This window comes from Pelodiscus sinensis, chromosome 8 (genome assembly GCF_052426305.1).
Source record: "Pelodiscus sinensis isolate ZL-2025 chromosome 8, ASM5242630v1, whole genome shotgun sequence".
NCBI lineage: Eukaryota > Metazoa > Chordata > Testudines > Trionychidae > Pelodiscus > Pelodiscus sinensis.
In genome coordinates this window covers 64,742,419-64,755,533 of record NC_143059.1, presented here as the reverse complement: position 1 = coordinate 64,755,533, position 13,115 = coordinate 64,742,419, and the positions used below count along the sequence as shown (strand labels likewise).

The window sequence follows — 13,115 nt, the reverse complement described above, 5'->3', positions numbered from 1 at the left end:
TCTTTGCATGCTTCACAGCCTCTTCAAACAGATTCAAAGTCTGATGAATCAGTTTCTTACAGGAACCCTATTTAAAATTGAGAGAAATAGTTACTGAAATCCAAATCCTAGGAGTAACTTTTAAGGGGAGCTGTATTCCATCACAGCTTTGATAAATGTTTTGATGGAATCCCTGTCAGGCCCATCTAGTCAATCCTCTTCCTTTTCTAGGGTCTGTCAAAAAATAAAAATAAAAAATGAAACACTGAGCCACTAACTTTGTGATGAGGCCTAAATGTCCCAGGACAGTGATAGTCAGTTCTCCTTGGTAGCACATAGGTCTTGAGCAAAAGGGTCTGAGGCCAAGCAGTTTGGTTTCATGTGAATAACACATTATTGTTTAACAAGATTTTCTTGGTGGTCACTTTTTTTGTTTGTTTGCTTCTTTATTAAAAAGAACAATGATTCTTTTTAGTTGCATTTCTTAGGTATTTTCCCCTTTGATCTTTTTTATCTGAACATCTACAGACATGAACTGTCTACTGAAACTGGTAGTGTACAAGCCATTTAAATTAAACTACTAAACTTTTAGTTTTGGAAAGTCGGGTCTAAAACAATGAATAATATAGAAGTAAAACTAGCTTTCTATAGCTATCCCTTGTAAAATCCTTGAAATAGAAGCTTGAGATTCTGCCTAAATGAAAGACATTTCTCTCCCATGCCACACTGTTATGGCTGAGATCAGTGCGAAATGAGTAAATATTGCTCAGTTTGTCTATTAATATAATGGAAAGATGTTTTTTGCCTTTCTTAAAGGTGAACTGAAAGTAGTATTTTAAAAAGCAGATAATGAATTCTTTACTGTGGCAAAATAGCATTCCTAAAGAGGCATTCCTAAAGCATTCCTAAAGAAGGCTGTGTGGTCCCATAATTAGAGATAATAACTAGCAGCTGCACCATTTCTGGGTTCTCATTACTTCTGATTCACTCTTTGTGCAGTTTCCTTGAGTGTTAGCCCACTTAGTAAGAGGGAGGAAAAAGTAACGAGAAGATCATACTGAAAACTAGAGGTTGTCACTGAAATTTCATATTCAAATGTGAATAAAATGTTCTAAATCCAGACTCGTCTACTGAACTGGCTTGAATTTTTGAGGGTTAGCACCCTTGGTTCCCACTGAACCTGACCGCCCAAAGCTCTGTACCCCAAACTCATTTAGGTGCAAGGATTTTTTTTGTATGCCTACCTCTAGTCAACCAGTTGAGAAAAGATTGGCCATGGAATACTACAAAGTATATAAATCATCACAAGCATAACCATCAGTAATGGTTGATGATAAAGAACTTTAATTTGTACGTGCAGTTTCATCAAAGTCTCCAAAGTGTCCTAAAAAATACCTGTACAGCATCTCTTGTTGGGTAGGTGCTATATTATACCCATGTACAGAACCCAAAATAGAGGGGCAAAGATGATTAGTAACTTGTCACACAATCAGCTAGTGGCAATTATAATGGCATTCAGGAGGCCTCAATCCAGTCACTAGTTATGTCATTTTGTTTTCTTAACCCAGTACTAAAGTGTCTAGTCATAACTGGCTTTTATACTGCAATATAAAATCTGGGCTATTCTCAAAAAGTAGTCATTGGTGTTTGTGGGCAACTTAAATAACTTCTCGTCAGAGAAACAAGGATGTAAATGGACATAAAATGAACTTAAGTTTCTTTCTCCTGTTTTTGAATTACTAGCTTGAACAGATGGAACTTGAAGTTCGAGAGATCCCACCCCAAAGCCGAGGAATGTACAGCAGCAGAATGAGGAGCTACAAACAAGAAATGGGAAAACTTGAAGCAGATTTTGTGAGTTTATTTAGATGTGATAAAAGATGGCATTTAAGAAGAAACTTACCTTAGTGTTACTGTGCAGCATGAAGTAATCACATTCTTCCATTTCCCTGACCCACTCCAGGTGGGCAAGCTTTGGGGGTGGCGGTGGGGAGGGGGTAGAGAGTATCCTTAATTCATGCAAGGATGGAAAGAACTCTCATCTCCCTGTCCACAAATGCAAGAATATTTGTGCAGAATTCTTCTATGGGGAGGAACCTCACTAGCTACTTGCTAGTGTATAGTCCTAGCTAAACTGTGCAGACCCCTTGCTCCTACTTTTGTGTATACGTACAGGCATGTACACACATTGCTTCTCTCTCTAGCCACGTTCTTCTAACCCGAGTTCTTGGCAAGGATTGAGTAACAGACCATCGTTGTTATACTGGGAGAAGTAACTTAATTTTACACTTAATTTTTAAACTTATGAGACTAGTATGAAGTACTTTATTATCCCTTATAAACTACACTTTTCAGATTAAATGAAATCACTGCATTACTCCCTATTCATGATTTATTTTCCTTTGTTTGGCTAGTCATTAGCTATTTTGCAAATTTGTTATCCTCTGTGAGTTTTAGGTACCAAATGCAAGCTAGCAAGGTTCTCCTGTCTGCTGCTTGTGTTACAGCTTGCAAGCCATTGGTCCTATTTGCTGGAAATAGTGAACAGATGTGTACACACAAAATTGCTTCTGAAAGGGCTGGCTGAACACTTCAAAGCCATCTACTATTTCTTTCTGGATATAAATATTACGTGAGACTCAAGTTCATCTCCTCTGAACTGGATTTTGTCCAAGAAAGATCATGATACTGTAAATATGTTTTTTTTTGTTAGTCTCAGAGGTGCCACAGAGGTGCCACAGGACTACTCATTTTTAATGTGACACTATAGGGCACCCAGCTTAAAATTCCATAGTATCCTAAGGTTGGAGCACCAAGCTCCAACAGCATGCAATCTAGAGTTGGGGAGAATGAACTTCATTGTCTGTGTTGAGAACCCCCTGCTTGCCCTTTGCCTTTTCCTTGTCATGCTCTTAACAGCTAACAGAAGGAAAATTGGCCTTACCATCTTCACAGGGAGAATTTGGAATTAGGTAAAGATGAGGGCACAGTGAGAAAGGACTATCCAATGAAATAATGAAACTGGGTTGCTTGGGGGAAGAGAAGGAATGAAAGCAGGGCCTGTAATAGAGCAATAGAAAATAAATGATGGCAGAGCATGGGTTGAGGATGAGGAAATGCAAACAGCGCAGGGAGAGAAAAGAAAATAGAACAGCTTGAAGTGACTGGAAAATAACAAGTAAGATATTTACTGGAAAAATGGAAGAAAAAAGGAAAGGCTGCAAAAGATAATGAAAACGGCAATAGTCATGATTAGAAGAAATTATGTTGAGAGCCGAACTGTTCAGTTCACTGTCATGCCACTGAGGCTAAGGTGACACAAGCATTCTAGTAAGCAAGGTGGCATTCTAATTCTTTTTTTAGAAGCTGATAGTTTGCACAAATTTTCACTTATGCAGGTGAGATTATTTCAAGTTTACTCTTTACCCAAAGGTGAAGTTTCTGGAAAGTGGTTAGGCTGTGCATTCCAGGCGGCAAGAGGGGGAAATAGGCTATAAATTCTTTTAGCTTTTTTGATCTGCACTAAGGGCATAGTGACTGGGGGAAATTATTTGAAAAATTGCATTGAAATGAAAATGTCTTTTCAATGCTCTGATGAAAATCACCTTGACTGAGCTGTGATCTGTTGGTTGTAAGCGTAGTTCACAGCCTAATAAGAGTGTTAGATGACATTTGGAAAATGTGGTTGAAAGTACATGTCTTCTGAAAGAAGTTTTAATTGGGAATGCTGTTGGCAGTTCATGATCACCTTACAGACTCCTATTTTTTGAGGTTTGCTGCTCTTCCAGAAGTAAAATACACACATGAGCTGGCAGACTTAGACATGGTTCTTACGCAATCTGGATCCCATTTATGTTGGCTACTCCTGCTCTTCCTTACTGTGTGAAGGAAAGTGAAGTTGTAAGTAAGCATTTCTCAATCTAGAGCCTAGTATTTCATTTTGAGATTAAACACAGGGGCTAAGACAATTTTTGTCTTAAAAAAACCCAACAACAACCCAGAGATCTTTAAACCAAAGCACAGGTCTGCCTTAATCAATTCTCTTACCATGTTTTGAAATGTCATGATTATAGCTGTGGATAACGCTCTCTTGGCCACTTACCTATGTAATGTAAGTAGAAGGATGTGAAAGCTGATTTAAGACTAATACTGTCTCTTCAAAGTGAATTGCATAAAGCATCTGGATCAGCACTTCTCCTCCTCAAGCTTTAAAATGAATGACATATCTGGGACTGCAAGTTTAGTTTTATACACAGTGTAATGGAAAAAAAACTTTTCTACCAAGTTTTGTCTGCTTGACAGAATCTTGAAGACCTATTCAAGCAGTTATTGAAACCGTTTTGACAACATTCTTAACACTTGAGAGCAGCATGCATTAAGTCTGCAGAATGTTAGCTCCTTTATTTATAAAGGAGAGGGCATTTAGGTTGAGTGATGGCAGATATTATTTTCAGATGGAAAGACCACTTGCCTTTAGTTTGCTGGCCACAGTGGTGAGTGACTATGTTGACTTGGAACCGAATGGTTTTCTTTTCTGTGTCATTGTCATATGGTCACTGGGCATCTCGATGATTCAGTGAAACTTGTATACATTCATAAATACGTCACACTTACTAAGTCTTGAAGTATATGTTGAAACTATATGAATCTTTTAGCCTAGTGCAGTCATACGCTGAAGATGGCTCTAAAAATGGCCTTGCAGAGTTTTGTTTATTGTGCCTCAAGCTAATTTCCAGATCAAATATGAACAGGTCATAAATAGATGATTTTCTTAGCTCAACTTGAGCTTTCAGTTTCTAGCTGTTCTTTCCCACACATCATTGTTATAAAGATCATGCAGTCTGTACACATCTGTGCAGCTTTAAGTTCAGATTATGCTGCTTGCAATCCCCATGCAACTTCCTAGTTTTCAGTCTGGTTGCACAGGTGTAACTGATAGCTCTGTAACTGGAATATATGCTGCCCAAGAAGGAATAGTATCTAACTCTCTCCTGACTGTATTGTCTCTGCAGTACTAATGACATATAAAAGCAATAGATTATTTGTATTATTATGGTAAGCAGATTCCATGGGACTCTGAAGAGATACAGGTAGCAGATGCAGATGGCACCATGTTCTATTAATCGCATCTTTCAGTGTATGAAATTCCAGCCATTGAGGATCTGATTTCCAATAACGTGATTTGGGTCGTACAGTACCTTATTCCCAGGGGATTCCATTAATTTTCAATAAGTTCCCTTTCTTGTTTAATAGGATACGGTTCATCACGAGTAAGGACATGAGAAGCTAGTCCATGTCAACTACATTCAACTTTCCAACTAAAAATAGTCAGTGAACTTATACATAGCCCTTTTATGGGGCTGTGAGTAGCATAGGTAAACTTTAGGTTTTCATAGCTCTCTTAAAATAAATCCCAACTGAATATCAGCTAGGAGTGAGCCTTGAATCCAGACTCTTGTAATGCTAAAGGTAATGTAAAATAGAGTATCACACTGTGGCATGTGCTTGCAGTTTGTGTATGCCAGGGTAAGGGCTCTATCTTGTGGTCAAATGTGGAGTTGCATGCTGCTTATTCTTGCATTTCAGAAAATCTCTGAACTAAAGCTCTGGGACCATCTCAAAGGAACTCTCTCAACCTGAAATCCACTCACCGGGGCCGGCTTTAGGAAGTGTGGGGCCCAATTTGAACAATTTCAACGGGGCCCCGCAGCAGGTTTGGTTGAGGGAACCCCCCCCACACACACACACAAAACGAAACCGCACACAAAAGTTTCAACGGGGGAGCCCAGAAATTTTTTGGGTTGAGGGGGAAACTCCCCCCCCCCGCCCCTCCTCCACACACACAAAATCCCCAGCTACCTCCCCTGCAAAGCCCCGCAGGTAGCTAACACCCCCATGGCGCAGGGAGACCTTGTGCTCAGCTCGCACTTCCTGCGGCGCAGGCAGCCTCTGCACTCCTCCTCCGGGGCCAACGCCCCCTCCCACAGCACACCTGGCACACTTCCAGGCAGGGACAGCGGGTTTGTATAATTTTTGTTGGTGCCCCATTAGCCCCACCCCCTGACCCCCGTTAACCACATCCCCTGACCCCCATTAACCAGGCAACACGCTCGGGCAAGATGAACACATGACCAGAAGTAAAAGGTATCATGTCCCCACCAAATCCCCCTCATGCAACTACCCTGCAGTTGCATTAACCCAATGCAGTTGCAGCAGAGAGGCTGGGGGAAGTGTTCCCACTAAGGCTATGTCTACACTCACGGCTTCTTGTGCACGTACAGCCGTTCTTGCGCAAGAACCCACAGAGTATCCACCCTACCCGCCTGCTCTTATGCAAGAGCATTTACAGTATGGCGTGGCAAGAAAAGGCATCTTATGCAAGAGCTGTGCTCTTTTCTAATAGGTGTAAGCTCTCTTGCGCAAGAGGGCAGTGTGGATGCTCGGCAGGGATTTCTTGAGCAAGAAACCCCTATGGCTAAAATGGCCATTGGAGCTTTCTTGCGCAAGAGAGTGTCCACAATGCCATGGATGCTCTTGTGCAAAAGCACAGCTCACACATGGCAGTGTGGATGTGTTCTTGCACAAGACTTCTTGCATGAGAACCCTTGCGCAATGTTCTTGAGCAAGAAGCTGCCAGTGTAGACATAGCCTAAGAATTTTCTCCCATGAGTAGAATGAATTGTGTTGTGCACCAGTACTGAGTTCATGTGGCTTGTTTGGATGTGCCACTGTTGCACCCAAGTTATTTATAAATATTTTATAACCCTTTACCTTTTCTCTCTGCTGCCATGTCTCCTCCCCTTGCTCCATAAGCTCCCCCTGCTGTCCTGACTCCTACCCTTCTCACTGCCCTCAGCCCTCCTGCCACCATCCCTTCTCTCCCCCCTGTGCCCACTCCTCCAGTAGCCCCACTCTGATCATGTGAGCTACTCCTCCCCATCCCCTCTTCCAACACCTTCCCTGCCTCTCTCCTCTGGTGCTGGTTCCTCCCTTGTAGATGTCTGCCCTTCTGCTTCACCGCCCAGAATCCCCTGGCATCTGCACCTTCCCTTAGCCCTGCACCCTCCTGGTGCCTCCCCCTTCCCTTACTGCCCGCTCCCTTTGCTCTCTTTTTCCCAGATGCCTACCCCCTCACCACCCTCTGCCCCTGTTCCCCTCATGCCCCTGTGCCCTCACACATGACTTGCTACATCCCCACCTTTCTCATGCCCATCCCTCCTTTCAAGCCTTCTCCCAGCACCTCCCCCTCTAATCCTCAATGCCCTTATCCTCTCCTCTCCCAGCATCACCCTGTCCCCCCTCCCACTGACACCTCCCCTCCTGCCCTTTTCCTCATTGTCTTTGCTTGGCCCCCTGGCATGTCTCTCCTGCACCCTGTCTCTTGGTGTCTTCCCATTTCTTCCCCCTCTGCACAGACCCCTTCCTCTTCCACCCCTTCCCCTATTTCCCCCTCCCCCTCCGCACAAGCCCCCTTCGTCCCCCTCCCTTTACCTTACCTTCTGCCTTCCACTTTGCAGGGCCGGAGTCTGCACTCGGTCTCTGAACCTGGAGCTAGGCCGTGCAGCGCAATGCAGCGCCGAGCAGTTTTAAAGTCCCGGGCCGTGACATCACGTCACGCCCGGGCGTATACCCACTTACCTGGGAACGCCACGCATGCAGCAGCAGCTGGCATGGGGGAACAGGACTTAACGCTGCGCATGGCAGGGACGGGCTGGGGTCGAGGGGGACGGGCTGGGGCCGGGGTGGGAGGACGCGTGGAGGGGCTGGGGAGGGTTCCAGGCAGGGCCGGGGGAGAGACCCTGCTCTACATATTGGTGAAGCAGGGCCCCCAGCTCTGAATATTGGAGCATAGGCTCCATGAGCCCATGTAACTCGCTGCCCATGCTTCCGAGTTCAGGGCGCGGGGCCCGATTCCAGGGAATCGGGTGAATCAGCCTAAGGCCGGCCCTGCCACTCACAAGTGGCTTCAGTTACTATACCAACCTCTCAGGCTTTCTCACACTATAGTTTTACAATTGCATTGTTCAATGTTTTTTTTTTCTCTTGATGGTGCGTGAAGGACCTACCTGAACAGTGTCAAGAGGCTATCAAATGCTCAAAGTCTAAAAGTGTGTGTGTGTGTGGAGGGGGGAATTTTCTGTAATCTTTTGGTTATAGTGCTCTTAAATGCTAGTACATCAGAGAACAAAATAGGCCATGCTTAATTAAAAAAACCAAACACTTCTCTCTGTTTTAACCCTGATATTTTATAGAACCAGGTGGCACAGCTAATGGGATATTGAGCTTTCTTGATTGAATCAATCCTAAACTGGTGTTTACTAAAAGTTGTAATTCAGTATTAGCGCTAACTGAAAATTAGTATTAATTTATTAGTATTATTATAGAGCCTAGCAGTCCCAGTAGTTTTCTGTTATTAGGTGCTGTTGCAAACAAAACAAAGTGTCCAAAAGAGCATACAATCTGAGACAGGAGACAGCAAATACAGACAGGGGAGTACAAAGAAACTATGATATAATATTGGTCAGCATGATAGGTTGTAGGGATGTTAGTGGTTAACTGGTAGGGCCTGGAGAGGTGGTGGAGGGCACTCTTAGCCTATCCACTCGCCACTCCTTTTTAAATCTGTTTTATATCCCTAATAGGTTGTGGCTCAGTTCCTAGTAGACAGATATCCATTTTAGAGAAGTGAATACCAGTTGACTGTTATTGAAAACTGGGGTTAATAGAGCTCTCTCAAACTGCCAGCATGACTTCCAAAGAACAGCAGACATAGGAACTACCGTTATGCTGTCAGGATAGGACTGAGACAAAACTGTAATGGAGGCACTTCAGACTAACTGCTAGTGTTGTATCTTTTCAGTAGCTAAATAGAGTAAGGCTGTAAGCATTTTCCAAAGATTAACTTGATTTTCCCTCTACCCTAAATTGTCTGTGCATATCATGAAGCTTCACGGGATAGCTGAGTTAGTCTGTACAGAATACATTTAAAAAACAACAAATGGTCTGGTAGCACTTTATAGACTAAACAAACTTGTAGATGGTATCATGAGCTTTCATGAAAAACTCCAGTCATCTGAAGAAGTTGTCTGTGCCCACGAAATCTCATGATACTGTCTACATGTTTTGTTAGTCTATAAAGTGCTACCAGACCATTTGTTGTTTAAGTTTAGCATGAGCATATTATGTAATTTTTATTTTTTACTTATATTATGTGTTACCTTCACCCATGCATTTTACATTACCGATGGTATTAGTGTGGAGAATTTTCTCACTGGAATATACTGTCATCCTGCTTGCAGTGCCAAAGATGAACTAGCCACCCCAAACTTATTATGAATGTTGGTTCCTTGGCGAAATAAATATCGCAGGTCTACTCACTAAATGAAAGACCCAGTTCCCATTCAGCACCAAATAAGATGTAGAGCGACAAGATATCTCACCTGACCAAGAGGCACCGCAATTGGACGTTTAGTGGAACATTTTCTACATAAGGAACATTTCTCTGTAGGAATATACATAGTTGTAAGTGCTCACAGTTCCAGAACTGAATGTTTATATAAATAGTATCCCATCCCTATTTAAACAGATGAAGAGTGCACATAAACAAAGTTTTGTCTCGACCTATAACTAATTGTCCATTGTGCTCATATTCCGCTTGTGCATACCATCTTACATATTCAAAGCACTGTGGAAACATTTCAGTCTGTTTGTTTCTCATTTTTTATTGATGGTCACGATATAATAATAAAACATTTGTGCATGGTTGATTGTTCCCACAATACCTTTCATATGTATCTTGATTTAGGTTGTGAGGTCATCAGGACAGAGACTCCATTTGTATATTCCTGTAGAGTGCCTAGCCCAATGGGGCCATTACCCTGATGGAGTCTTCTGTACTGTATCGCAAATCTGAAGTACAGAAATGTTAGTACATGAAACCATCACTCCTTTAAAGTCTCATAGATATGGCTGAAATAAAAACCTACAATAGAACACACTTTGAATGTCAAAAAAGGAAACTTACGAGCAAGTAATGAGAAAAAATCTTTGCATAGTTTATTTATCCACTATGCTACCTTCAAGTTATAATATAAAAACTTTGGACTAATTAAAATAAGTATTTTTGATGTTCTAGCAGTACTGTAGCATAGTTGCATTTCAGCCTGTAACTTGATTTTTTTTCAAACTTTTATAAGAGAAAGCTTTCCATTTGCGATTAATATTGCAAAAACAGCTACCATCAATAAGCTTAGGAAGCTGAGAATGCCTCTGCAGTAGCAATGTATGTTCAACAAGTGCCCCGGGGAAAAGAGCTGGTAATTCTATTTATAACAATTCTCTGTTAAAAAATCTCCTAAAGGAGTTATGTTGAGGTCACATGATTTGAGAAGGGTTGTGTCACATGGAGTTACTTTATTACTCAAGTCACATGGTACAAAACTATCATTTGAATCCAGAAAAGATTACCTGAACCATGGTAATAAGTACACCAGTCAGACCTCCAGTTATCACATACTTTTTTCATACTTCCTTCCCTTCTTCTAGTTTACACTTGTCTACCGATACTGGAATCCATACTAGTATATGGGAAATAAAAGAACATTAGTGAAACAGATTTAGTTAGTGCTGGATATATTCAAGTCTAAATCTTCCACTTTTGGGTTTAATTAAAATATATTGGTTAACTCTTCTGCACCACGTTGTTTCTGCTACATCATGTTTTCAGTTTATTTGTAAAACAGCAAGGGAGTGTTTTCTCTTTACAAATTGAGTTGTGAGCAGATGTGTATAAAATGCAGTTGTGCTGCTGAATCTACTTTTTTTTTAAATTAAACGTAACCCCCATCTGCAATAGAAAATGGATTTATTGCAAACGAGTTGTTTGAAATGTCTGAAATCAGTTTCATCTTGTCCACACTAGTAATAGAGCTCTGAACCTGTACCAAAAGTAGTTTTATTGTTAGTATGGACACAACAAAGCTGAGAAATTTCAGACTCTTTCTTGAAAATGATATTCACCATTGTATGGTAACAAATAAACTATTTTGGGCCTTATTTCAGAGTCATGTATAACATTAAAATGTCTGTACTGGCTTTGTTTCTTACTATGCAAAGGTCTTATTGCATGTCATCCATATTCAGTCATTGTCAAACATACTTTCATTGAGGAGAAGAGAAGTGTATTTACTCCCTTTACAGCTGGTGATGATTCTGAAATGAAACTGTTGACAAGTTTTTACTTAGAAAATGACTTAGACTAAAGGTGAAAGAAGGTTGTGGACTTGTGTCTGCCTTTGTGCATGTTGAGGTCCCTTGAATCACTCTGCTCTCGCACTGTATGTTCAACAAGGAGTTGTGTTGCTTGTTGGAGCTAAGGGCTGGGGTGGGATCAGCAGGGCACTGCCATCCTCTCCAGATTATTGGAGTTGTGTGGGGCCTTTCATCTTTCTGTACTCTTCATCTCACTCTTCTACCCAAAACATTTCACCTTACAGAGACACTCAGGAAAATTCAGGAACCTCATGAAGTTTTTCCACACCTGTGTCCTCTGCAAATGGATTCCCATCCAATCTGTTATGTAAATTTTAATAACAGTGAATTGGATATAATGAAGTAGGATTGTTGAGAGAGGGGAAGGAGATACAAAAGATTACTCTAGTGTTGTCTAAGCCCCAAACTGAATTTCTAAAAGGAGCCTTAGCTCTATTGTGAGTTGGCTCAGTAACTTGGCTCCATAGCAAAGACCTAGCTACCTCTGAGGATCTAGAAAATTCACTCATCTCTGCTGCACCTTGAGAATATTTATGGAAAGAGGGTGTGAAAGAATGAGAGTAATAGAACAGCTGGATGAAATTATTTCTCCATGAAATTGACCAATGATGATTTCCTCCTTTTTGAGAGAAGTGTGAAAAGAAGAGTTAATGTGCTTAATTTATAATTAGCCTACGGGGTTATGATCATCTGAATTGAGATTCCTTAGAGACCAGTTCAATGAAACATCTAAAGTTATAAATCAAAAAATAAAAGCTATTGTTTACTAAGATTTCTTCTGTGCTTGATCAGTAAACTATGTCCAGTAATATGATATTATTGAATGATTCTGTATGGTTTTGAATAGCCTTATTAAGAAGTCTTCACCATGCCAACATGTAGGTAACTTGTTCTGGAAAAAACATCACTCGTAGCTTCATTTTCCATGCCATTATAATTGTTTAGCCTTGGAAAGTGTCAACAATCGTAAGGCCAGTGTAGTGATGTGATAATGAGTTTAATAAATTCCCACTCCTCAGTAACTGGACAGAGACCCACTTATTTCAAATAAGTCTACCATCTGTTAGTGACTGAAAGATCCTGTTGACTTATTTTGAATTTGAACTAGTGATCTAGAGAGGATTAGATCCCACTGCAGCTGCTTTGTCTCCTGAAACATCCTTTGCATCCCAGTTTTCTTTCACCGCACCCACAAAAGCAGGTACTGCATTTTAGAGGAGGCCTAAAATCACTCAGTTCTTAGCATAGATTCCCTTGCAATGGATAACTTATGTCATTTAGTGGAAAATCAGTTATTGTAATTTGGATTTTGGACTCTTGTGTGGAAGCAGTGTTGATTTGTCGCCTCTAAGTCTGCTTTCTTACTCCGTGAATAAAGATGCCTGGATGTTGGCAATGACCAGACTTTCCTTTTCACCTTTCTTCGTTTTGTTTTTCCATCTGTACACAACAGTATGTGGTTTTTATATCTTCCTTTGCTCAGCAAAGCTTCAGATCTTTTGCTTGCTCTTGTTGTTCATTCACATTGGCAAAAACAGCATCCAGTTTAATTAAATATATTTCTCGCCACCCACAAAGGTAACTTCATATTGAGGAAGTGTGATTCTGGTAAAGCAATGTGACTATAAAACTGACATCATGGCTTTAATATTTTATTCTCTCTCAGTGATTCCTTATCTTAGTCAAATGATCCTTTTCTACCTGCCATCTCCAAAAAGAATCAAGTTGTTTTCTTTCTGCCTCTGATATCATCACCAGTAATAAAGATTCTACGGTGTGAATGTAGCTGTCAGTTTTGTTGATACATGAGGCAAAACAGAATCTAGTTCACTCTCCCATAGTCACACGGTCTCCCTGGTACTAAT

General features: G+C 41.1%; 1 protein-coding gene across 7 annotated transcripts in view; it reads left to right on the top strand.

The window, feature by feature from the left end:
- The window catches only part of VTI1A (vesicle transport through interaction with t-SNAREs 1A), a 368,659-nt gene that overhangs the window by 17,750 nt on the left and 337,794 nt on the right, over positions 1-13,115 (top strand). For all 7 annotated transcript variants that reach the window (XM_075935464.2, XM_075935466.2, XM_089780209.1 and 4 more), the window contains exon 3: positions 1,723-1,833. In XM_075935464.2, coding sequence (XP_075791579.1) covers positions 1,723-1,833 — 111 coding nt within the window. The remainder of the gene's footprint in view (positions 1-1,722; positions 1,834-13,115) is intronic.